Genomic DNA, 25,748 nt, shown 5'->3' with positions numbered 1-25,748 from the left:
GCTCTGTCGCCCAGGCTGGAGTGCAGTGGCCGGATCTCAGCTCACTGCAAGCTCCGCCTCCCGGGTTCACGCCATTCTCCTGCCTCAGCCTCCCGAGTAGCTGGGACTACAGGCGCCCGCTCGGTCGACCGGCTAGTTTTTTGTATTTTTAGTAGAGACGGGGTTTCACCATGTTAGTCAGGATGGTCTTGATCTCCTGACCTCGTGATCCGCCCGTCTCGGCCTCCCAAAGTGCTGGGATTACAGGCTTGAGCCACCGCGCCCGGCCTATAATTATCTTTAGACAGGGTCTCACTCTGTCACCCAGGCTGAGTGCAGTGGCGTGATCACAGCTCACTGCAGCCTTGACCTCCTGGGCTCAAGAGATCCTCCCACCTCAACCTCCTGAGTAGCTGAGACTATAGGTGTGCACCACCATGCCTGGCTACTTTTTGTATATTTTTGTAGAGATAGGGTTTCGCCATGTTGCCCAGGCTGGTCTTGAACTCCTAGGCTCAAGTATCCTTCCCATCTTGGCCTCCCAAAGTGCTGGAATTACAGATGTGAGCCACTGCACCCAACCAGTGAAAATAGAAGTCAATTTTAAATAGGATGTTCAGGCCGGGCGTGGTGGCTCACACCTGTAATCCCAGCACTTTGGGAGGCCAAGGTGGGTGGATCGATTGAGGTCACGAGTTGGAGACCAGCCTGGCCAACATGGTAAAACCTCATCTCTACTAAAAATGCAAAAAATTAGCTGGGTGTGGTGGCGGGCACCTGTAATCCCAGCTACTTGGGAGGCTAAGGCAGGAGAATCGCTTGAACCCGGGAGATGGAGGCTGCAGTGAGCTGAGATTGTGCCACTGCATGCTAGCCTGGGTGACAGAGTAAGACTCCATATCAAATAAATAAATAAATAAAATTGGATGGTCAGAGAAGGCCTCTTTGAGAAGGGGACATTTGGCCAGACTTATGGAGGTGAGCAAGCCATGTAGAGGGAAGAGGGTTCTGGCCAGAAGGAAGAGAAGGACAAAGACCCTGAGGAAGGAGCTTTGCTGGCTTGTTATAGTAGTAAAGCTCCTGTTATATATAAGGAATAGCAAAGAAGTCAATGTGGCTGAAGAAGATAAAAAGGATGAAATCAGAGAGGCTACAGGGGCTCAAATCGTCCAGGGCCCCGTAGGCTGTAATAAGATCAAGACAGATGGAAGTCATGAGGGGTTATATGCAGAGGAGAAACGTGATCAATGTGTTTTGAGATGACTCTGGCTGCAGAGTGGAGAATGTCCCAAAGAGGGACAAGGGTGGAATTGGGGAGACAGTTTGGGAGGCTATTACTATCAATCCAGGGGAAGATGATGGTGGAAGCTGTGAAGGTGTCGACAAGCAGTTCAGATTCTGGACATATGTTAAAGATAAACCTACAGGATGTAGAAGGTGAAAAAGAAAGGTGTTAAGAGTGACTTTAGGTTGGGAGCCTGACTGCAAGAATGAAGTTGCTATTAACTAAGAAGGGAAAATGGGCTTGGGAGAGAGGGTCAGGAGTTCATTTTTGCCTGTGTGGCTCATCTGGTAGAGACCCTGCAGGCTGCAGGTGAGCCCTCTGGGGCCCAGGGAGGAGGCCACCCCACACCCGGAGCAGAGCCTGGCTTCTCACTCATTGTCCTACTGCCGGTGTGGCTCCCCTCCAAAGCTGCCAGGACTGGATGTGGAGTTTGGCCTGGGCTGTACTCAATGCTGCATGCCATGTATGCCCACAGTGTGTCCCAGCCTGGACATTCGCTCAGAGGTGGCAGAGCTTCGTCGGCTGGAGAACTGCAGCGTGGTGGAGGGCCACCTGCAGATCCTGCTCATGTTCACAGCCACCGGGGAGGACTTCCGTGGCCTCAGCTTCCCTCGCCTCACCCAGGTCACCGACTATCTGCTGCTCTTCCGTGTCTACGGACTGGAGAGCCTGCGCGACCTCTTCCCCAACCTAGCAGTCATCCGCGGGACACGCCTCTTCCTGGGCTACGCACTGGTCATCTTTGAGATGCCGCATCTGCGTGACGTGGGACTGCCTGCGCTTGGGGCCGTGCTGCGTGGGGCTGTCCGTGTGGAGAAGAACCAGGAACTCTGCCACCTCTCCACCATTGACTGGGGACTGCTGCAGCCAGCACCTGGCGCCAACCACATTGTGGGCAACAAGCTGGGCGAGGAGTGTGCTGACGTGTGCCCTGGTGTGCTGGGTGCTGCTGGTGAGCCCTGTGCCAAGACCACCTTCAGCGGGCACACTGACTACAGATGCTGGACCTCCAGCCACTGCCAGAGAGGTGGGCACTGGCACAGAACATGAGTTTAGGGAACAGAAACAGCAAGGTCACATAGGGCTGGGTGGTCACAGGATGGTATGGGTCAGTACTTTCAGCTGCCACTGTTTTTTAATCCTCACTCATCCTACGAGGCAGGTAAGGAAACAAAGGCTGAGAAAAGTTAAACAACCAATGTGGCATAAGACAGCTAAGGGGTAGGCCCATGACGGCATGCATCATGGAGTAGGTGAAGGACAGGTTCAAGGTGGGCATGGGGGGAAAACAGCAGGCACGAACGGAGAGTAGGCAGCACAAGAAGCAGTGTGGGGCAGTGGTTAAGTCCAAAGGCAGAGGGCCTGGGTTCAAGTCTCAGCTCTACCACTTACTGGCTATGTTCACTTAGCCTCTCTGTGCCACAGTTTCCTCAGCTGTAAAATGATCATCGGGTGTCATGAGGAATGAGTTACTCTACAAAGCGTCAGAGCAGTGCCTGGGTCATGGTAGCAGTTCTATGTTCGTACTCAGAGTGGCCACAGCACAGTGGTCCAGGGTCAGCTGGCAGTACTGTAATGGGAGGTTGAGGTTTGGGGTGAGCAGGAGAAGAAAGGAGATGATCAGTGAAGAACTGAACAGGTGACAGCAAAGATGTAAGGTGGGACCTTTAGGATGATGCAAGGAGAGGAAAAAGGCAGTAGAGAAAGGAGGAAGGAGTAAAAAGGATGGCTGGTGCAGGAGGAAGCAAAATGTTATAGGAAAGGAGAGGAAAACCTTTCAGAGGTGGGGAGCAGATCTGGGGTCCCCCAACCTGGAGGTTTTTTCCACTCAGCTCCTGGAGGTCAGCTCCTCTCGCCCCCAGTGCCTCAGCAGCAGGGTGGATGGGAGAGTAACCAGATCCCTGCTGCATCGGCTGTGCCCCACCTCCCTGATGCCTCCCTGTTGGCTGTAAACACAGCTGCTGTGCATCCTCTCGTGTACAGTGTCAACACGACCTGGCTGACCCCTACCCCACAGATCGTTCCCATAGCCAGCCAGCTGCCACTGTGCAGTTTTTAGGCAATTGGGCCCCCAACCCCAAACCCTCCCACTGTTGCTTGGAGCCACCTCCTGCCCAGGGCGGGGAGCTGAGGTGGGGGCGGTATGGGCAGAAGCGTGGGTAAAACGACGGATGTCGGCCCCTCCTTGCACACACTCCCAGGCCCGTGGGCCTAGCTGCTCAGGAGAGGCTGGCCCGCTCACCCTGGCACCATGCCCAGCCATGATCTGGGCACCAGGCCTAGACAGGATAGACAGGACAGCAGGCTGGAGAGCAACAACCCTGATGGACAAGGTCACTGCTCTGTCCTGAGCTCTGACACCCCCGACTAGGCACTGTGGGAGCTGGGGAGCCACAGACAGGGCCACAGTCCTTGTCCTCAAGAATCCCATCGGAGCGGAACAGAGTCGGCAACCAGTGTCATCTGAATGGGAGGGACCTGGGTGCAGATTGAGTGTCATCCCAAGAGAAACAGGGTGGGGCCAGCATTGGAAGGACAGCCAGGACTGAGGGAGCATGGCCAAGGTCTAACACACCACTCTCCCCACAGTGTGCCCCTGCCCCCATGGGCTGGCTTGCACAGCGAGGGGCGAGTGCTGCCACACTGAATGCCTGGGGGGCTGCAGCCAGCCGGAAGACCCTCGTGCCTGTGTAGCTTGCCGCCACCTCTACTTCCAGGGTGCCTGCCTGTGGGCCTGCCCGCCAGGCACCTACCAGTATGAGTCCTGGCGCTGTGTCACAGCTGAGCGCTGTGCCAGCCTGCGCTCTGTGCCCGGCCGCGCCTCCACCTTCGGCATACACGAGGGCAGTTGCCTGGCCCAGTGCCCTTCTGGCTTCACCCGTAATAGCAGCAGGTGAGTGTAGGGAGGGTGGAGGGCACCCTGGGAGCAGTGAGGAGGCCTGAGGAGGCCCAAACTGGTCCAAGGCTCAGGACATCTGCTTGCTCCTGCTAGCATATTCTGCCACAAGTGCGAGGGGCTGTGCCCTAAAGAGTGCAAGGTAGGCACGAAGACCATCGACTCCATCCAGGCGGCACAGGATCTGGTGGGCTGCACACATGTGGAGGGAAGCCTCATCCTCAACCTTCGCCAGGGCTGTCAGTACCTACTTTGGGGCCACATTCCTCCTCCTGGTCATGCCCTTCCTCCCAGACACACCCCTTACAATGACCCAACTCAGCACGATTTTCCATCATCCTGGGTCCCAGTCCTGAGGGTCCACCATTCAGCCCCCTTGCCCCACGGACCCATCACCTTCCCTGCTCCAGCCCTGTCTTCCCATCCCTAGACAACCTGGAGCCGCAGCTGCAGCACAGCCTGGGGCTGGTAGAAACCATTACTGGCTTCCTCAAAATCAAGCACTCCTTTGCCCTCGTGTCCCTGGGCTTTTTCAAGAACCTCAAACTAATCCGGGGAGACGCCATGGTGGATGGGTAAGGGTTAGGCCTCTGACCAGCTCCTTCTATTACACTCCTTCCTCCAACACTCCCAGAACAGTGGTGAAGAGAATGGGCTCTGGAACCAATTTTGCTACTCACTAGCCGTGTGACTCTGAGTAGGTTAACTTCTCTGGTCTTCAGTTTTCTAATCTGTAAAATAGGGTTAATATAACATTACTTACTTCTTAGGGCTGTTTTGAATATTACTCAAGTTGTTATGTGTAAAGCACATAAAACAATGCCTGGAACACGGTATATACAATATAAATTACAGTCACATATAACTCTATAACGGTTGGCTATAATTGTCATCATCTGGTCCTGTCAACTGCAGAGCAAGACTGCCTGGGTTTGAAACCCATTCCTATCACCTGCCAGTCAAGACCTACCTAAAATGTAGCCAGGATTTTTTAAAATAAAAAGAATGAGCCGGGTGCGGTGGCTCACGCCTGTAATCCCTGCACCTTGGGAGGCCGAGGCAGGTGGATCACTCAAGGTCAGGAATTCAAGATCAGCCTGGCCAACATGGTGAAACCCCATCTCTACTAAAAATACAAAAGAAGTAGAAGAGTGTGGTGGCACGTGACTTTAATCCCAGCTACTTGGGAGACTGAGGCAGGAGAATTGCTTGAACCCAGAAGGTGGAGATTACAGTGAGCCGAAATCATGCCACTGCACTCCAGCCTAGGGCCTAAGTTACAGAGAGAGACTCCATCTTAAAAAAAAAAAAAAGAAAAGAAAAAAAAAGAATGTTTTAAATTACCACCCAGGCTGGGCGCAGTGGCTCTTGCCTATAATCCCAGCACTTTGGGAGGGTGAGGCAGGGGGATCACACGCCGTCAGGAGTTCAAGACCAGCCTGGCCAACATGGAGAAACCCCATCTCTACTAAAAATACAAAAATTAGCCAGGTGTGGTGGTGGGCACCTGTAGTCCCAGCTACTCAGGAGGCTGAGGCAGGAGAATCGCTTGAACCTGGGAGACAGGGGTTACAGTGAGCTGAGATCGCACCACCACACTCCAGCCTGGGTGACAGAGGGAGACTCTGGCTCAAAACATACATAAATAAATAACCATCCAGACCAGATTCGGTGGCTCACGCCTGTAATCCTAGCACTTTGGCAGGCCGAGGTGGGAGGATCACTTGAACCCAGGAGTTAGAGACCAGCCTGGGCAACATGGTGAAACCCGGTCTCTATAAAAAATACAAAATTAGCCAACCGTGGTGGTGCATGCCTGTAGTCTCAGCTACTGAGGAGGCAGGTGGATCACTCAAGGTCAGGAATTCAAGACCAGCCTGGCCAACATGGTGAAACCCCATCTCTACTAAAGATACAAAAGAAGTAGAAGAGTGTGGTGGCACGTGACTTTAATCCCTGCTACTTGGGAGACTGAGGCAGGAGAATTGCTTGAACCCAGAAGGTGGAGATTACAGTGAGCCGAAATCGTGCCACTGCACTCCAGCCTAGGGCCTAAGTTACAGAGAGAGACTCCATCTTAAAAAAAAAAAAAAAATGTTTTAAATTACCATCCAGGCCGGGCGCAGTGGCTCCTGCCTATAATCCTGGGAGGTCAAGGCGGCAGTGGGCCGCAATTGGGCCACTGCACTCTGGCCTCGGTGGCAGAGTGAGGAAAAAAAACAAAGTTACCATCTAGTCTAGTGGCTCCCTGTGGCTTCTCATGTCTCCAGACACATTGCATGTACCCCAGAGTTGTCCACACCTCAGCTGGAGAGGAATGGCCCAGGCTGAGCACCACTCCTCCTCCTGTCTCCGAAGCCTCCAGAGTCTGGCACATAGCCGGTGCTCAGTTTAAAGAGAATCAAGGGAAGGATGGGGGCAGGGAAGCTGTGGACCCCATTTCACTGATGAGGAAAACCAAAAGATAGGGTCACTTGGCAGACATCATACTCCTGGTCAGTGGCACAGAGTGGGTATGCACGAATGCCCCCGGTGTGCTGGTGTGAGCCGGCCACTGAGTGCCCCCCTCCGTGGGCTCAGCAAAACCCCTCCAGGAGGAACCCATAAGCCATCCCCTTTCCTACCCCCTGCCCCCACCTCCCCGCAAAGCGAGGTCTCCTGGCCTCCCCCAGGAATTACACTCTCTACGTGCTGGACAACCAGAACCTACAGCAGCTAGGGTCCTGGGTGGCCGCGGGGCTCACCATTCCCGTGGGCAAGATCTACTTTGCTTTCAACCCGCGCCTCTGCTTGGAGCACATCTACCGACTGGAGGAGGTGACGGGCACACGAGGTCGGCAGAACAAGGCTGAGATCAACCCCCGCACCAACGGAGACCGCGCCGCCTGTGAGACCCCAACCCCAGTGCCTGTGGACAAGCGGCCACACACTAGACACGCGCACCCGGGGAAGGGGTGCTCGAGGGGGACAGCCTGAGAAGTTCTCTTCGCGGTCTCACTGGGAATGGGATGCCGCGGGGTCAGGGTGGGCGCTCAAGCAGCTGTCAGGCGTGGTTGAAAGCAGGCCCCTCTTCCCACCCAGGCCAGACTCGCACCCTGCGCTTCGTGTCCAACGTGACCGAGGCAGACCGCATCCTGCTACGCTGGGAGCGCTACGAGCCACTGGAGGCCCGCGACCTGCTCAGCTTCATCGTGTACTACAAGGAGTCGTGAGTGCCGGGCGCGGGGCCGGAGCGGGGGCGGGGCCGGACGAGGCCAATTTCTTAGGGACCACAGTCAGGTGAGGGCGGAGCTCAGCGAGGCTATGAAGACCCAGGAAGCCAGGACCCCCAAGTTGTACTCCGTGGTAGGGTCCAGGTCTGGCTCTCTTCCCTCACCTTCTTCATGCCTCCGTGCCTCGGTTTCCCCTCACCAAGTGAAATGGAGAAGACAGGGCTTCTGAGAGCCCAGGAGAGCCATCGTGCTGGGAAGGCTTGGATCATTAAACTTCAATTCATTATGCTAATGTTCTACACTGACCACACGCTCCTGCCCCAGCAGCGGTTTGGGGAACACCCACTAATTTGGCCAGTTTTAAGAGCAGCTCTGCCAGCATTTCATTTAAGCCTTAGGAAGGGAGGGAGCAGGGGCCGCCAGGGACCACACTGCTCTTTTCTTTGGCGAAAGTCAACTGACCCTAACAGGAAGGATAGTGGTTAGACCACAGGAAGGACTTCTCCAAAAACACGGCTAGGAATCAAAAGGAGACATCCTTAGAGGAGGGAGATGGATTTCGGATGCAGACTGGGAGGGCAGGAGTAAGGAGTTCATGCTCTCTCTCTGATAGATATTATAGAAGATGGAGGCCACCTGGCATAGAAGCATTTCCTGTGAATTAAAATGGAGAGGACTTAGCTGACCACCAGCTCAGGGTCTGGCTTGGGAGGACAGAGGAAGGAAGTCAGTTGTAGGAGACCCACTCAAATGGCCAAGACTCTCCTAGGTCTCAGTGGTAGGTGAAGGTCTCTAGCATGGGCAGCTGGAGAGTTTGTTAAATACAAATTCCTGGCCCTCGCCCTCACTAATTCTGATTCAGTTAATCCTGAGCAGGGCCCAAGAATCCACATGTCTAATAAGCTCCTAGGAGATGCTGAAGCTGCTGGTTTGTGGACTGCACTCTATGGAGCACTGGCCTGACTACAATGTGAATCTCCCCTGGCTCCCTGGCTTGGGCACTTCACAATCTGCACAACTATACACAGCTGTCTCTGGGCTCAAAGAGCAGAGAACCTTGGGAGCCCTTCAAGAAGCTTCCCTAACATCACTGCCTTGCAGTGTGGCTGCAGCCATGCTCCCTCAGAGACACACACTGCAGATCCTGCCCAACCCTGACTCCAAACAGACCCAGACCTGCTCAGTGTGTCATGCCTCACAGGACACCTGCTCCCATGACACCCACTATGAGCCCCCGCGCACCCCTCCCCAAGCTGCTCCTGGACTATCCTGCTTATAGGTCCCAACAAAGGCAAGCACTTCCAGCTGGGCCACAAGTTCCCCCATCACCACCCACTTTGACCTCCCTCAAGTTTTGTCCCTGGCTCAACATGAATTCCATCACCCCCTTCCCAAACCAAAGAAACAAATATCATGAACATCAGTGTGATGTTCCATTGTCTCCCGTGGTCTATTCTGCTATCTCCCATGTGGGGCCCACTTTCATCTCCCCCAGGGAGCTCTCTTCTACCCTAAAGCCAGTGATGCTTCCCCAAGCCCTGCCCCGAAACTGGCCTTCAGGCAGCCAGCACTAGTTGCCTCTGGCCCCTTAATTTCCCTGTGGCAATGGGTCTTGGCCTTTTAGGGTCATGGACATGTTTGGGAGCTGTTGAAGCTAGGAACCCTCTAGAAAACCACACATGCACAAAACTTTCCCTATAGTTTGGGAGGCTCATAAACCTCCAAAGTCAATTCAAGGGCCTAAGTGAAGATACTGGGAAGGGAGCAGTCTCCAGGTCCTGGTTCCAGGCAATTACACTTAGGGGAATTAGGATAACCTTATTGCTTGCTGTTTCTAGGAGAGGGGACTCTTTCACACACACTTTCTTGTTTTATTTATACAATGCAAGATTTTTTCAATATTCATTGAAACTAGAGCTCGATATTCCCTGCTAAGGATGAGGAGATACATCATTACAAATTTCACTGACACAGATATCAAAGGCCATCCCCTCCCCACCTTTGCCAGGGTCTAATAGGTGGCTGGAGTTATGGCTTTGCCCTCACATGTACTGGAAGAAGGACGATGATAGTCCTGGAGTGATTCAGTACGGGGGAGGGGGTCGGGGAGGTGCCAGAACTTGGGGGTGGGGTTGAATGACCCCTCAGCTCCGGGGATGGGTGTTCAGCCCATTCCAGAATGCCACAGAGCACGTGGGTCCAGATGCTTGTGGAACCCAGAGCTGGAACCTGCTGGATGTGGAGCTGCCCCTAAGCCGCACCCAGGAGCCAGGGGTGACCCTAGCCTCCCTCAAGCCTTGGACACAGTACGCAGTGTTTGTGCGGGCCATCACGCTAACCACTGATGAGGACAGCCCCCATCAAGGAGCCCAGAGTCCCATCGTCTACCTCCGAACGCTGCCTGCAGGTAGGCATTTGGAGGGCGCAAGAGTCAGTCAGACACCTGCATCCATGAGAACAGGGGAGCATAGGCATCAGAAATAGAGAAGCCGCGGCACTGAACACCTGGCCCACAGAGGCTGGGAGGCCAGATGCTTGAGTCCTAGAAAGAAGAGGGGGCATCTGCCTAGGTCCTTCTGGGGCTGGGATTGGAACAGTCCAGAGTCAATAGCTGAGGGAACTGAAGGGCCTATGGCAGAGAAGGGGAGGACAGAAACAAAACACTGAGTTCTAGGAAGGCAGAGATGAGGATCACCTATTCTTCGTGAGGACAGGGCTGTTGGACCCCCAGAGAGAGGGGCTCATTACTAGACGGTATTCAAGAGGAAGCCCCACAACCCCTGAATTGCATCCTTCTTGCACTCCTAGCTCCCACGGTGCCCCAGGACGTCATCTCCACGTCCAACTCCTCCTCCCACCTCCTGGTACGCTGGAAGCCACCGACCCAGCGCAATGGGAACCTCACCTACTACCTGGTGCTATGGCAGCGGCTGGCAGAGGATGGCGACCTCTACCTCAATGACTACTGCCACCGCGGTGGGCAGGGACTACGCGCAGGCCGGCCGCGGGGCGGGTGGGGAAGGGGAGATGGAGGCGCAGGGCCGGGGCAGATGGGGGAATCAGGGGCAGGGAGACCGCCTGTCTTACTAGTGTCTTCCCGCTGCGGCGCCAGGCTTGCGGCTGCCCACCAGCAACAATGACCCGCGCTTCGACCGCGAAGACGGAGATCTTGAGGCGGAGATGGAGTCCGGCTGCTGCCCTTGCCAGCACCCACCTCCTGGTCAGGTTCTGCCCCCGCTGGAGGCGCAAGAGGCCTCGTTCCAAAAGAAGTTTGAAAACTTTCTACACAACGCGATCACCATCCCCAAGTGCGAAGAGCGCTCGCGGCCTGGGCCGGTCTGATGGGTGGGGCCTGTGAGGGGCGGGTCTTGCTGGAGGGGTGAGGTTTGTGGGCGGGGTCTTGCTTGTGTGGGCGGGGCCCGGGTTGTGGGTGCTTTTGGAGGCAGTGCGCGCTGCAGAGGGCATAGGGGTGCATCCAGACAGGCCTGATAGGGCTACCCCTGGCCTCCCCAGATCCCCTTGGAAGGTGACGTCCATCAACAAGAGCCCCCAAAGGTGAGCAGGACTAGGGCCGGTGCTGAGGGGCGTGGCTTTTGGGTCTGGGCCTTGGCTCTGACTCACTCTCCCCAGGGACTCCGCGCGGCACCGCCGGGCAACTGGGCCCCTCCGGCTGGGGGGCAACAGCTCGGATTTCGAGATCCAGGAGGATAAGGTACCCCGTGAGCGAGCGGTACTGAGCGGCCTGCGCCACTTCACAGAATACCGAATCGACATCCATGCCTGCAATCACGCGGCGCACACCGTGGGCTGCAGCGCCGCCACCTTCGTCTTTGCACGCACCATGCCCCACAGTAGGTGACCCCCACACACACCTTCTATCCCCGTCACCGACCCCGAGGACCCTGTGCAAGGGTTTGGGGTTTGACTTCTTGCTAACCCCAGAGCCTCGCTTTGCTTGCTCCTCTCAGTTTCCATAATCCCAAAGCTTTCCCCACCTCCCAGCTCAGCCCAGTTTAGCTTGGGTTTGAACCTAAAGTGAGATGAACCACTTTTGGCCCGGCTGCTGGATGCCCCTTCCCGCAGGAGAGGCTGATGGTATTCCAGGAAAGGTGGCCTGGGAGGCCTTCAGCAAGAACAGTGTCCTCCTGCGCTGGCTCGAGCCACCAGACCCCAACGGACTCATCCTCAAGTACGAAATCAAGTACCGCCGCTTGGGAGAGGTAGGTGCCTGTGGGATCCCCATCCCAGTCCCGTTTTGTGCCTACATCGCCTTCCCAGCCAGCTGTTCTGCGTTACTCTCAGGAGGCCACAGTGCTTTGTGTGTCCCGTCTTCGATATGCGAAGTTTGGGGGAGTCCACCTGGCCCTGCTGCCCCCTGGAAACTACTCTGCCAGGGTTAGGGCAACCTCACTGGCTGGCAATGGCTCTTGGACAGACAGTGTTGCCTTCTACATCCTTGGCCCAGGTATATGCAGCCTCTGTCACAGACCTGTATCACCGAAAAGCCCCACCTGGTCCCCAGCCCACCACAGGCCCCTCCCCTGCATCCTTCCCCATCCTCACCTCCCAGCATGGAAAGAGAAGCATGGCCTTCTCTCTGACTTCTACATCTTTGACTCTACCCTCTGCTGCCCTCTAACTGCCAGAGGAGGAGGATGCTGGGGGGCTGCATGTCCTCCTCACTGCCACCCCTGTGGGGCTCACGCTGCTCATCGTTCTAGCTGCCCTTGGTTTCTTCTACGGCAAGAAGAGGTGATGATAAGTCCCACCAGTCCCCACCCCCTTTTCTCCCTGAGCCCTCATCATAAAGTCTGTCAAAGGGAGGTAGATGAGACAGTAGAAAGACAGGTCTTCCATACAGACAGTAACTCTTCGCCTGCAGTGGCATGGAGGAAACATACCTCTCAGCTAGGGTGACCAACTTATCCGGGTTAGCCTGGGATTTTCCTGGTTTTATCAGTAAAAGTTCTGCATCCTAGGAAACCCCTCATTCCAGCCACACTGGGATTGTTGGTCACCACAATCTCAGCGCAAGCTGAGAAATAATAAAGCTGGTCCCTTATTAGGAGGAGAAGCAGGAGGCCTGGGGATGTGTTCCAGAATGCCTGATGTCAGATCCTTCCAAGGCTGACTGCAAGAGGAAAATGGGGCTGGACCTTGATCAGCTTGGCTGTAGGGACTAGCTGAGAGGGTGGAAGCCCCTTCACTCTTGTATCCTCCCTATTCCCTGTCAGAACCAGGAATAGGCCCAAGGCCAGCTTGGAGGGTACTTAGGGATCCCCAGCAGTCACCCTGACCAAGGCTGGGGGTATGGTCAGTAACTTCCCTCCTCCTTGAAATGTCCTTTTTCCTTCTGATGTTGCTCATTCCTTCCTGAGCACCCTTCCAGCCTGACGCCCTCACCTCCCGTTGCAGAAACAGAACCCTGTATGCTTCTGTGAATCCGGAGTACTTCAGCGCCTCCGATAGTAGGTCTGGGAGTGGATGGAGAGGTGGTATGGGAAAGGGAGACAGGAGAGGAGCAGAGACAGACTTCCAGGAGACCTTCTTGCAGAAGATAGCCTTGGGACCGGAACCGTTCAGAAGAGGAGAAGAGAAGTTGCGGGGTGAGGTGTGGCAGAGAGCGCATCTTTGCTTTGCGACCCTCCAACTCTTTGCAGTGTACGTCCCTGATGAGTGGGAGGTGCCTCGGGAGCAGATCTCGATAATCCGGGAACTGGGCCAGGGCTCTTTTGGAATGGTATATGAGGGCCTGGCACGAGGACTTGAGGCTGGAGAGGAGTTGACACCTGTGGCCCTGAAGACGGTGAATGAGCTGGCCAGCCCACGGGAACGCATTGAGTTCCTCAAGGAAGCTTCTGTCATGAAAGCCTTCAAGTGTCACCATGTGGTAAGGGAGAGCCAGGGGCATTGTCAGGGTCATAATTAGTGTAAAAGTCATGTGGTAAGAAAGAAAGGGTCAGAGATGAGGTTAGTGCACAATTAAGGTCAAGATTGGGACCATGGTTAGGACCCTAATTGGGGTGAAGGTCATGGTTAGACAGGGTCATGGTAGAGTCATGGCTAGGGCTGAGATCAGTCATGATTGGGGCTCAATATTGGGTGTCCAGATCATTATTAGAGTCCTGATTAGGCTCAAGGCCAAAGTTGGGCCAAGTTCATGATTGTGATGATCATCAGATATGATGAAGGTCATGGGTTAGGGTCAGGGTCATTGTTAGGTCAGGAGTCAGGTTATAGTCATGGTTGGGGTTAGTGTCAGATTTGGTGTCTGAGTCAGACTGTGGTCATAGCAGATCAGGCTTTTGGCCAAATGGGTCAATGGGAGCTAGGGGGTTTGCTAGGCCCTTTGTCTGTCCCAGGTGCGTCTCCTGGGTGTTGTGTCTCAGGGCCAGCCAACTCTGGTCATCATGGAGTTAATGACCCATGGGGACCTCAAGAGCCATCTTCGATCTTTGCGGCCTGAGGCAGAGGTAGGGAACAGGAAGACCCTGAGCCCAGGGGCTGGGGAGTGAAAGAAGGGCTGGGCACAGTGTGGGAGGTGGGGGCCAGCTCTGGACAGGAGACCAGCCTCTGGGTTCCTTCCTCACCAGCCCCCAATCTTGACTCTAGAACAACCCCGGGCTCCCACAGCCAGCATTGGGGCAAATGATCCAGATGGCTGGTGAGATTGCAGACGGCATGGCCTACCTTGCTGCCAACAAGTTTGTGCACCGAGATCTAGCAGCCCGCAACTGCATGGTGTCCCAGGACTTCACCGTCAAGATCGGGGGTACAGAGGGTGCCAGGCAGATGAGGGCGGCCTGAAAAGTAGAGAGACTCCCTTAAGCTAGGCATCAGGAAACCCACAGCCCTGGTCCTGACAGCCTGTGAGACCCTTGGCAAGTCACCCTCACCCTGGATCTTAGTCTCTTGTCTGAGGGCAGAGGGGTTTGGATGGGATGAGCTCTGAGGTCCATTGAGCCCCTACTTTCCAGGGTTCTTGGTGACTCTGGAGGATGAGAAGATTGGGAGAGGTATTCCAGGGGCGGGAGCAGATGTGTGGCTCTTATGCCCCACACCTCTTCCACCCTCACCCTCACTTTCCAGACTTCGGGATGACTCGGGACGTGTATGAGACAGACTATTACCGCAAGGGTGGGAAGGGGCTGCTGCCCGTGCGCTGGATGGCCCCTGAGTCCCTCAAAGATGGGATCTTCACCACCCACTCGGATGTCTGGTGGGGCCGAGCTGGAGCACAGGGCTCCAGGGATGTGGAGGTGGGATCTGGGGAGGGGCCTGGAACACCCCCGTCCCTTGGAGTGCACCAAGCAGCACGAAGGGTGCTGGGCTCAGGCGCTCCTGCATGCCCTCCAGGTCCTTCGGTGTGGTACTCTGGGAGATTGTGACCCTGGCTGAACAACCCTACCAGGGCCTGTCCAATGAGCAGGTGCTCAAGTTCGTCATGGATGGCGGGGTCCTGGAGGAGCTGGAGGGCTGTCCCCTTCAGCTGTGAGTCACCTCCCCTGCCCCTTCCTCATTGCTGATCTACCTACAACCCTCCCCCACCTGGCCCCACGATTCTGGCTCACCTCCTCTGATGCTTTGACATCTACTGACCCTCAGTTATTAGTGCCCCCCGTTCCAAACCCCCACGACTCCCATTTAATCCCTTCTCACTCTCCCAGGCATAATGGCCCACGATCCCCACTCCTACCAACTGACCCTCAGTGCAGGAGGCTGAGAGTGCGGCAGGGGCTCCCGGATGCCTCTGACCCTGCTCCCCACACCCACCAGGCAGGAGCTGATGAGCCGCTGCTGGCAGCCGAACCCACGCCTGCGCCCATCTTTCACACACATTCTGGACAGCATACAGGAGGAGCTTCAGCCCTCCTTCCGCCTCCTCTCCTTCTACTACAGCTCGGAGTGCCAGGGGGCCCGGGGCTCCCTGCCTCCCACCGATGCAGAGCCTGACTCCTCACCCACCCCAAGAGGGGCTTCATCAGACTGCAGCCCTCAAAATGGGGGTCCAGGGCAATGAGGGGCACCCCATTCCTTGGCTGGCCTCCCATGGGGAGAGAGGAAGGGACCCGACCTCTGTGGCTGAGATATCTGAATGTTCACCCCCACCCCCACCCATGGCAAGGGGTGGCCGAGGGTGGGGCAGAGAACAGGAGCAGGGAAGGCTGTGGGGGTGGACAGAGGGGTCTCACCACAGGAGCTTCTCAGACTCTGAGTCCCTCGGGGGAAAGCAAGCAGGGTCAAAGCCGGAGGAGTAGAGATCAGGCCAGGGACAGACGTCCTGCCCTCAGAGAAAGGGACCCCACTCAGACTAGGAAGAGGGGGCCCACCCACCCTAGAGGTCCTGCCCCTCAGTTTGGGGTCTCCTGTGGACAGGTAAGGCCATCGACATGTTTGAAATTAGATGAGCAGTCAGAAGCAGGCCTGGGGCACTCTCCATGCATGTGTGGGAAGCGGGGTGGGGGGTCCACATGACTCCCTTGCTTGCCACTGGTTTTCAACTCCTCCCCTTAGCTCCACTGACCAGGTGGCATGGGGAGAACCCAAGGGCCTGGGAAGTGGTTCCCAGCCTGCCTGCCCTCACCTCCTCCTCTCCTCTTGCCCCGCCCAGGGCTCCCCAAGCTTGGTGCTCCTTCCTCCTTTCTTCCAGGGGCATCCCTTGGAGTATAGTCACCCTTTCTCCAGTCCCTCCCCTCAATGATTAGCCCTGGATGCTTAAGGCTTTCAGAGCCTGGTCTTCCTCCCTCCCCTCACCCTCGCCCAGCCCCGCCCCCACCCCTGCCTCTCATGGGAAGACTGGAGAAGGCACAATAAATGCTGAGGCCTGTTTGTACCCTGGTCCCAGGCAGCCATTATCTCTCCATCTACATGGTGTTAACACTAGATGAACTTCCTTTCTGTCTCCTCTGGGAATCGAGGTGGTGACCCTAAGGCAGAGACACAGGATAAATACGCTGCTGTCAAACACCACCTCCATGAGGACCCGAGCAGCCAGGGTTGCCATGGCAGTGAGGCAGAACAATTTGCAATTATCTCCTGCTCAGGACCAGAAGTGGTTGAGCCCGGCAGGGAACCTTTGTGTCTGGCCTCCAAGCAGAACCAACCTGTCCCCAACATCTCATCTTAATTTCATCCCTTGTTATGTCTATTATATCGGTCCACTGGATAGGTATTTTCTGGAGTGTCATAGGACACACTTTAAGTGGTCAGACATGGGGCAGGGGAGAGGCCGTGATGACATCACCTGTTCATGCCAGATGCCCCCACCCAAGCCAGGGGACACACAGCAGAGCAGGGTCTGTGCGTCTGGCACCCTGTGGTTATCCTGGGAGGCCAGAATCTCAGTGTTCATCTGAGACACCATTGAGGCATGTGGATGTTGCACAGGAGAGTCAGTTCCCAGGTTTTTCTGCCAGTGCCATGAGGGCATTTGAGAGGGAAGGGTTGCAAAAGAATGACGTCAAACCTTGACGAAGGGGGTGGCAGCAGGAGGGGCTGCCCACGGCTCAGAACTCTTTAGCTTCCTGCACCCAAGGGCTTGGGGTATAGCTGCTGTGCCACACACATGCCACGTGCTCTGGGTCTGGCAAGATGAGCCCTTCTGTGCACCCTTGCTCAAGCCCGCCAGCAGCTGTCCTGCAAACCACAGCTCCCTCATACCAGAGTGGAGTGGGCACGAGTCTGCGTGAGGCTGTCTCTATGACAACAACTACCCTGTTATACCCACAGGGTCAGGGTGGGCAGCAAGGACCACCTGTGTGGAGCCCCACCCCTCCCCTGCCCCGCGTTGGTGACTGAAGCAACAGTGACCCCTAATGGTTACCAGCAGAACCACAGCTAAGGGAGAAAATTGGGGAGTTTGGGCTTCCCTGCCTTCTGGAGCGGGGTCTCTGAGAGGCCTCCAGGAGGGTGGAAGGGTGGAGAGACTCCACGCAAGCCCTGGCTCTGAGACCTGCACACTCACACAGAGCACACAGGCACGCCTGCATTTGCAAACGCCCACAGGGCAGCAGTGGGGTCAACCCCTCTCCCCACCACCTATGCCCCCTAACCCTCACAGTGCTGGTCGTCTGGATGTGGAAATGCTTAAGGAAGGGATTGGAAGTCGAAGAAAAGAGGGCTTCATTAATATGTCGTCGGGGCTGCATCTGCAAAGATGGGCAGGTGGTGGCTGGTCCAGAAATACTTCTGGGGGAAGGATGTAGGGATGCTAGGAAACAAGCTCTATCACTGTCCAAGTCCTAGAAAAGAAGTGGATTTAACTAGGTAGCAAGATAGATGGAGGGTGGACTTCAGGAGGGACTTCCCAATGCTACAGGAAAGCTTTGAGGAGGGAAGACATGTCTCCTATCTGAGAGATAGTTGCAGACAGACAACAGGTTGACCTGGAGAAGGAAGGATGGACACCTACCGCAGAGGCAGAACAGTAAATGCAGTGACTAAAATCCAGAAACACCCATCTTGGTCCCCCTCCTCTTCCCCAGATTCAGACATAACTCCAGAAAAAAGAAAAAGAAAAAAAAAAAAAAAAACCTGTAGCTGGCTGGGAGAAGAAAGGTGAGCATAAAAGAATGGCATGTTTACCATCCATCTCTCAAAACTGTCCCTGTGGCCTTGTGGCAGATCCTCCACCCATGGGGACTATGGATCTCATACCTACCCCCTCTAAGCTCAGGAACAACTGATGCATCTTTGTAGGGGCCGGGAGAACAGGTTGGAGTTCTCTGGGAGGAAAGGCCCAGAGGCCTGGGGGAGGAGGTGGAAATGGTCTGAAGTCAGGTGAGCTGTGCCACTGAGCCAGTCCTCGGTGGCAGCGAGATGAGGTTCCTCTTCCTCTGGGCTCACAGTTATTCTTCCTCTAGGCTCTGGCTATGGAGCAGAGGGTTGTTCCTGGCTGTCACCAAGTAAGAAGAAGAATGGGGTACAAGGACATGAGAGCTCAGCTTCTGACACCTGATTTTACCAACGCCTTTTATCCCGCCCTGTAATACCAGGCTCCAAGTCCCGGGAACTTAGATAGCAGAGTGCCAGGTCTTAGCCGCCCAGCCAAGGGGCAGTCCTGGAGCAGACACTTTGGACCTTGCCCTTGGCCCAGTGTCGACACACTGTGGAAGCTCCTCCCCTGGTCCATTAGCTGTTTGACACCTTCTCCCGCTTTCTGTTGAGGGCTAAGGATAAAGGGGATGTTAGTATGTGACCGCCAACCCACAGCGAAGGTCTTCCTGCTTCCAGCCAGAAGCTCCCATGCACAACTCCTCAGGCCAACACCATCTGCTCCCAGGGGTAGGACTGAAGTTTTGGTCTCCTCCCAGCCCTGTGAGGTCAACTGACAAAGAGCTGACACTCCCTGCCCACCCCTTTTCTTTGCACAGGAGGCAGAGAGCTTGAACCACCTGAGTCATCTCCTGGTCATCCACCATGAAATTGAGCCCCTCTGGGTTACTCGTCCAAGGGCCCACTAGTAAGTGATCACTAGAGTGGCACCATCCACTGCTGGAGAGGGTGGGGAATGTAGCATCCTCTTGAATGTGTGCCAAATAAGGAATCCAGGTGGGCGGAGCTTGGGATGGGTTTAGAGCAGATGATACTCAGTGAGTCCCTGGACCCTGGATGCAAAGCTGAAGTGAAGGGTGCTTGGGGAGCCCTGGCACATAGTGCAAAAGGTACCTGGTGAGTCCCTGGTACACAGTTGAAGCCCAAGGTGCTTGGTGAGCCCCGGATGCACAGTCTGACGGGAAGGGCACTTGGTGAGATAGGAGCTGGAGATCAAGTCCTCAGCTGCAGCTGATGCCTGGCTGAAGCACGCTCTTTAAAGGGGCCACATGGCTCAGAGTTATGATGTCCTTGCTGTTGAAAAGTGGCCTGACGGGCCATGGGGCAACTGTTCAGAGTGGGTGTGGTGAGGGGTGGGGTGATCCCTGGGTGTGGATATCTGGATTTCCCTAACTCTGAAGTATTTGCCCTTCTCCAAAGCCAGGAGATCTAGACCCCTGCCCAGGATCTTGGCTAATTGCATAGCTTGTCCAGCCCCAGCTTAGATATACTCTTCATTCAGCCCTGTGAAATATGCTCCTCATTCAGTCCTGTGAAGGCAGCACATCTGAATGGTTTGGCCTCCCCTACTTAGCAGGCCCAGAGTTGCAGGCAGAGTCTAGCTTCTCCCCGGCTTCATCACTCCCACCATGAAAGAGGAGGGAGGAGGGAGGGGCATAAGGGAGGCACTCACAGGATGAAGGTAGGACTGAAGTTCCAGGGCCAAAAAGTGAGGCTAGTTCAGGGACAGAGGGCATTCCTTCTTGTCTCTCTCCCAGCCTTCTCCTTCCACACAGAGGGAGGTAGCTGTCAAGCACCAAAGCCTCTAGATGTAAGAAGGAGGACAAGAAAGAATGGAGATGCCAGGTACGTCATGAGGAGAGAAAGAAACAGAGTGGGGTGTGGAAGAGAGAGGCAGCGGTAGGGAGCCAGGAACTCAGAAACATCCCTATGCACAGCTGTAGAAGCTCTGAGGACACCCCGGGACATTTTACCCAGCCCTGCCCCTTTGATGTCTGTGGGTCTGTCCCCCAACCCTCCCTACTTGTGAACAACAGGGGGACTTTCTGCTCAGTCATTTCCGGAGATGAGACAGGTCCCATCCTGGGGGCCCACTCTGGCTCCCAGCTTCCCAGGTGTGTCACGCTGTGTCTTAAGCAGAGCTGGACAGGAGAAGCGGGGTGGGCAGACACGCAGGAGGAGACAGGGGAGGATAGATGAAGCAGAGAAGACGAGGGTGGCAGCCAGGAGGAAATTCTGAGACTATGAAGAAGGATTCTCAAGAAAATGAGACAAAAAGGACAGAAGTTGACAGCAGGGTCAGACAAGAAGCGAAGAGGGAGAAGGGCCCTGGCCAGCATCCCTCCCTAGATGGAGGCGACTTCTGGGGCATGGGAGGCACAGGTGTGAAGGAGGCAGGGGTGCCTCTTTTGGAAGCAGAATTTCCTAGGGGAGAGACCTTCATGCTGGAAGGCCAAGAGCTGAAATAAGATAATGGATGCCCAGTGCTTTGTAAGCTATAAAGCACTATACAAATTATTGTCATTGTTATCTGGTTGTGATATCATTTACAAAGATATTACAGAAGTACATTTAGTGACATGGAAAGATGGCCATGATGAACTGTGGCATGAAAAGAGCAGGTTACAAATAATATAAATGATGCCATTTTTTACATTTCCATGTACAGATTCAGAAAAAATATCTGGAAGCATAAATATGCATCTGGGTGATGAGTTGTGGATGATTTATATCTTCTTTTTGCTTCTCTGTATTTTCTCTTTGTGTTTTTTAAGGAACATACGTTATTCATGCAGGGAAAAACAAGCAGTTTGCTTTGAAAAGAACGAGGCTTCCTGCCCAGAGGTGTGGGCTCAGGATGAGTGAACAGAGCCTTACAGGCCCCCCACTCTGCCCCCTCACTACCTGGGTATGTATCACAGGCTGTCTCATACATACTCTCCAAGAAGAATTTTTTCCTCCATGTTTTAGGCTGTGCCAAAGTCCATGTTCTTGAATTCAGGATTGGCAGCATGTTTTTGTAGCCCTACCATGTCTTCCACCCCAGGAGACATAAAACAGGTGGGAAGTAGAGAAAAGCAGACACTTCTCAGAGATTCCTAGCAACCCAGGCTTACCCCAAGGGAGGCCAATAGCTCTCTGCTTACAGGATCTTTGGGGCCACAAAAAGTGAGGGCACCTTCCCCTCCCAACCCTGTGGGGTTGGCCTCTGCCTATAGTGGCTCAAACTCCTAAGTCTGGGTTCCCACACCCTTCCATTTCTCACACATTCCATGCCCATCGCCCAGGCATGTCTCCTTTTTCCATTCCTTCCCTCATTCTCTGCCCACCCTTTCCTCCCAGTCTGAGTGTGGACCATCACACCCCTTGAGGCCTTCTTCAAATTCTTCCTCACCGAGATCCCACTCTCCTCTCTTTCCCAACCTAAAAATACAACCTCCCCACCGCCACCTGCTGCACTCCTGAATCTCCTCCCCGAGAGCCACTCATCCCCACCTACCCAGAATAGTTTTTGTTTTGTTTCGTGTTTTTTTGTTTGTTTGTTTGTTTTTTGGTTTTTGGTTGTGTGTGTGTGTGTGGTTTTTTTTTTTTTTTTTTTTTTTGAGACAGGGTCTCTATCACCCAGGCTGGAATGCAGTCAGAATAACATTTAACATCAGTAACTCCTTACACTGGCAAAGAGTTTTCTATTTCCAAATTAGATTTTTTAAAATCTACTTTAGAGAGGGCAGCATCAATGATCTGAGAAGCAAAATGACTCGCCTAAGATCACATAGCCAGTTACTGGAGGTCCAGCCCACATCCACTACCCCAATCTGCCTTGAGGACTGAGAATACAGCTGCATTTTCCTCTCTTGGCCTTCAGTCTCTGTCTATAGTTATAAATTGCATCTTCCCTGTCCCTAGGCTGTGGCATTTAAGCCTTCTACTTCTAGCTGCAACCTGCCTTTTCAGCATCATGATATGCCCCAGCCTAATACAAAGCCCAAGTTTCAATCAGTTTAGACTCTTCCCTGACAGCTTGTACCGTGTCACCTACCACCAAGCCTGGGACTTGCGTCTTCTGAGACTGGCCTTCACATCTGTCCCCATTCCCTCCTCTGCATCCTTGGTCTCTGTGGCTTCCCCGTGATGCCCTTTCTGATCTCTATACCGCCCACAGGGCACTAAATACCTATTACCATACACAGCTATGGTGTGAGTGTTAGGGGTCCCCTTAGGAAAACAGAAACCACTCTAGGTATTTCCACAGAGAGAGAGTATTGAATATAAGGGATTGACTTTACTGTTGTGAAAGCGTTGAGAAGCGAAAAGAGAACACTAAGTAACACAGAGATAACTGCAGGAAGAGGCTAACTCCCCTAGGCTGGGGGAACAAAGAGGTGAGGTTGAGGTTGTGAGAGTCTAAAAATGCAAAGGGACCTTATAGAGGTGGGGTCTCTCAGAGGAGGAGGTGGTGCTGCCCAGCTGGTACCCCAGCAATACTGAAAGGAAACAAACAGAAAGAAGTGAGTCCTCCCCTGTCTCCCTGCAGTCCCGACTACTGACAGAACCTAACAGAGCGGGCAAAGGAGTCTGGGAAGTGTGATTGGCAGAGTTTCAGCTCCAGCCTCACAGAGCAGAGTATAGAAGGGAAGGTTTAGAGCCAAGAAACAATAAGCAAGTGACCAGCATCGTGGTAGCTACTATTTTTCTTATACCTAAAATATATTGAGCACCTACCACATGTCTATGCTTGATATACTTTTTTTTTTTTTTTTTTTGAGACAGAGTCTTGCTCTTGTTGCCCAGGCTGGAGTGCAGTGGTGCGATTTCAGCTCACCGCAACATCCTCCTCCCAGGGTCAAGCAATTCTCCTGCCTCAGCCTCCCGAGTAGCTGGGATTACAAGTGTACGCCATCATGCCCAGCTAATTTTGGTATTTTTAGTAGAGACAGGGTTTCACCATGTTGGCCAGACTGGTGTCAAACTCCTGACCTCAGGTGATCCCCCTGCCTCGGCCTCCCAAAGTGCTGGTGTTACAGGCATGAGCCACCATGCCCAGCCTTGACATACACTTTAACATACAAAACAATCTGGTAAGTTCACACTATTGCTGACATTTACAGATGAGGAAACTGAGCCTTACAGAAGTCAAATAACTTGCTCAAAGTCCCACAACTAATAAATAGCAGAGCTGAGATTCAAAGTCAGATCGGTACACATATTTTCCACTACATCACGCTGCCTACATGATGCACTACTCTGGACCAAGAGGGCTTTGGAGATGGGTGGACATAAGTCCTTATGAGCAGGATGGTGTCTGTATGGCCCCAGCACCAAAATGTCTTTAGCAAATAGTGATGTGTTGAATACCCACTCATAGCAGGTCCTGCAGTGGGTGAAGAAGTCTCACAAAGATGGGCAAGAACAAGCCCCTGCCCTGAGGGGCGTGCTGTCTGCTGGGAGAGAAGATATGTAGACAAACAATTGCAGTACACCATGGCAAACCCTCATAGAGCTGTGTAAGAACCAAATGCTACAAGGGCACCATAAATGAAGGAATGAGGATGATGAAACTCATATCTCGATGCTTCCCTGCTGAAAATCCTTCAATGACTCCCCAGTGCTGATGAGGTAAGCACATAGCTTGCAGGCAGGCCTACCTCTAGGCTTCGTCTCTCAAGCCTCCTGCCCCTTCACATCCATACCATCCTCCAGAAGGCTTTGCAACTCTAAGCCTGCATGCCCTCATTCACTTTGCTCCTGCTACTCAGCATCTTCCACTCTCCTCCACCTCTCCCTTCCCATATATCTTGAGGATCACCTACTCCCCCTTTAAATCAGCTCTTTCAACTGCTGCCTCCTCTCTGAAGCCCTTACTGATTTCTCTTCCCCTTGCAATCTCATCCTAGGCAGAATAGACCACTCCTTCTTACACCCCTTCTACCAAATCCTTGCTTCAAAGTGAAACTCCGAATGACCTGGATTTGTTTGCCTATATATCTTTCTTGCCCTCATGCCTCATTTATCTTTGTATCCCTTGAAACTATAACAAACTCCAGCACATTCTAGGCTTCAAATAGATGCTTGATGAATTAATGACAACAAACCAACTAGGGGCAGAGAGTACAGAAAGGAAAAAATATACTACCTTGAGAGCCAGACTTGAACAGAATCTTGGTTCAACATACTTAACTAAAACTAGTTAAGTTTAGTTTGCTCCAGCAAAGTTATTGGTAATTTACTTCAATCCTCAGGTTAAGTCGCCTGTCAAATGGAAAATCTACCACGTACCTCAGGACACATGATCCCTGAGCCAAAGTATCAGCTGGACCAGCTGCCTCTTCCCTCAGGTGCTCAGGGATGATGTTGGGACCAGATGTGAGGACCTCAGTCCCTGGGGCTACACTAGGAAGTCTGGAGGCCTGACTGCCATGACTCCTCCTCAGCCACCAAGTCTACACTCAGCCATGACAGAGGAGGGAAGAGCGAAACCCTTCAATCTCCCCTCCCCTCTAGCCCTCTAGTTCCAGCGCTCAGAGTCTGTGAGATCCTCAATTCCCTCTAACATCTTTCTGCCCTAACCATCACATCCTCTAGTTCCTGTGATACCTTCAGCTTCATGGGTCCCTCATAACATCTGGAGCCTCCTTGGGTTCTCTCGGGTATCTCTTGGTATCCTTGAGACCACCAGGATACCAAGCAGTTTCCCTCCCTGATGACTGTCAAGCAGTCCTGGAACTTGGCTGTCAAGTCGCCAAGCACTCTCTCTGCCAGTCTTTCCAGATTCCCAGGCTCTCTCGTTCTCTTCACCATCCCTCTCCACCCCCTCCAGGTACTGCCAGCTCTGACCCAGAACCATCTGGACACACAGCCACCTGACACAGGACTACAGCTGCTGCAGGGCTCCTCCCCCTGCCCTCCTGTCACCGTTGCCCCAGCCAGTTCATTGCAATTCAGTCTAACAGCAAATTCAGCCTCAGGAAACTTCTGGAAGCAAAGTACACACAGCAGGAGAGAGAAGGAGAGAAGTGGGAAAGGCAAGCTGATCTGACCCAGCGTGCTCCTGCCACAGTTCCAAGTGACCCCCGTGCCTCCACATCCTTGCTAAAGCCCTTCCCTATGCTCAGGACACCCTCTCCACCCGTGACTTCTTATTGGGATTCTGCTTAGCTCTCAAGGCCCAGCCCAAATGCCCCCAGACTGCACTCTCTTGAGTTTCCTCCCCTTCTCTCTAGGATGTAAGCCCCTCGAGGAGAAAAGATGACATTTGGGAGCCCTTTCAGGGCCCTGCAGCATGCAGGGTTGAAGGGAGAGATAAAACCAGAGGGGAGACCTGAGGTCTGACCCTCAGCCCTAGTCAGCAAGAACAAGAAGGTTGCTAAATGCTCCCTTCAGGATTCTGGGGGCTGGTAGAAAAGAAAGGAAGAAAATACCCAAGCCTCTGATGGCTGGCACATCCATTTGCTGATAAAATCCCAGAACCTTGCTGGGCACAGTGGCTCACGCCTGTAATCCCAGCACTTTGGGAGGCCAAAGTGGCCGGATCACCTGAGGTCAGGAGTTCGAGACCAGCCTGACCAACATGGCGAAACGCCATCTCTACTAAAAGTACAAAAATTGGCCGGACCTGGTGGTACATGCCTGTAATCCCAGCTACTCGGGAGGTTAAGGCAGGAGAATCACTTGAACCAGGAGGCAGAGGTTGCAGTGAGCAGAGATCACGCCACTGCACTCCAGCCTGGGTAACAGAGCAAGACTCTGTCTCAAAAAAAAAAAAAAAAAAAGAATCCCAACTTTCTTCTAGAATGGTCTTCTTCCCCCATTTACCAGACAGCGA

General features: G+C 53.9%; 1 protein-coding gene and 1 long non-coding RNA gene across 7 annotated transcripts in view; both read left to right on the top strand.

The window, feature by feature from the left end:
- Positions 1-16,205, top strand: part of INSRR (insulin receptor related receptor) — a 20,487-nt gene extending 4,282 nt beyond the window's left edge. For 2 of the 5 annotated variants that reach the window (XM_017852494.1, XM_017852493.1), the window contains 21 exons: positions 1,740-2,291; positions 3,854-4,157; positions 4,257-4,399; positions 4,591-4,735; positions 6,833-7,047; positions 7,242-7,368; positions 9,541-9,779; positions 10,181-10,348; positions 10,485-10,680; positions 10,886-10,927; positions 11,003-11,223; positions 11,456-11,592; positions 11,675-11,837; positions 12,019-12,124; positions 12,788-12,840; positions 13,033-13,262; positions 13,735-13,845; positions 13,985-14,144; positions 14,462-14,591; positions 14,729-14,863; positions 15,149-16,205. In XM_017852494.1, the coding sequence (XP_017707983.1) occupies positions 1,740-2,291; positions 3,854-4,157; positions 4,257-4,399; positions 4,591-4,735; positions 6,833-7,047; positions 7,242-7,368; positions 9,541-9,779; positions 10,181-10,348; positions 10,485-10,680; positions 10,886-10,927; positions 11,003-11,223; positions 11,456-11,592; positions 11,675-11,837; positions 12,019-12,124; positions 12,788-12,840; positions 13,033-13,262; positions 13,735-13,845; positions 13,985-14,144; positions 14,462-14,591; positions 14,729-14,863; positions 15,149-15,392 (3,821 nt within the window). In that variant the 3' untranslated portion in view covers positions 15,393-16,205. Of the gene's footprint in view, positions 1-1,739; positions 2,292-3,853; positions 4,158-4,256; positions 4,400-4,590; positions 4,736-6,832; positions 7,048-7,241; positions 7,369-9,540; positions 9,780-10,180; positions 10,349-10,484; positions 10,681-10,885; positions 10,928-11,002; positions 11,224-11,455; positions 11,593-11,674; positions 11,838-12,018; positions 12,125-12,787; positions 12,841-13,032; positions 13,263-13,734; positions 13,846-13,984; positions 14,145-14,461; positions 14,632-14,707; positions 14,864-15,148 lie in introns of those variants that run through there. The other 3 variants (XM_017852495.1, XM_017852497.1, XM_017852496.1) reach the window with 3 other exon arrangements.
- A 3,497-nt stretch (positions 16,206-19,702) lies between these two features.
- On the top strand, positions 19,703-25,427 carry LOC108515536 (uncharacterized). Of its 2 annotated transcripts, none has more exons than XR_001881544.1 (4): positions 19,703-19,771; positions 20,701-20,834; positions 23,292-23,542; positions 24,744-25,427. It is a non-coding gene; the product is annotated as an uncharacterized LOC108515536 (long non-coding RNA). The 2 variants fall into 2 exon arrangements; XR_001881543.1 differs by lacking the exon at positions 24,744-25,427 and adding an exon at positions 24,166-24,409.
- The last annotated feature ends 321 nt before the right edge of the window (positions 25,428-25,748 follow it).

The sequence above is a fragment of the Rhinopithecus bieti genome, unplaced genomic scaffold (genome assembly GCF_001698545.2).
Source record: "Rhinopithecus bieti isolate Rb0 unplaced genomic scaffold, ASM169854v2 scaffold_33937, whole genome shotgun sequence".
Lineage (NCBI taxonomy): Eukaryota > Metazoa > Chordata > Mammalia > Primates > Cercopithecidae > Rhinopithecus > Rhinopithecus bieti.
The sequence above is the reverse complement of the archived record's forward strand: the minus strand, read 5'-3'. Positions and strand labels throughout refer to the sequence as shown.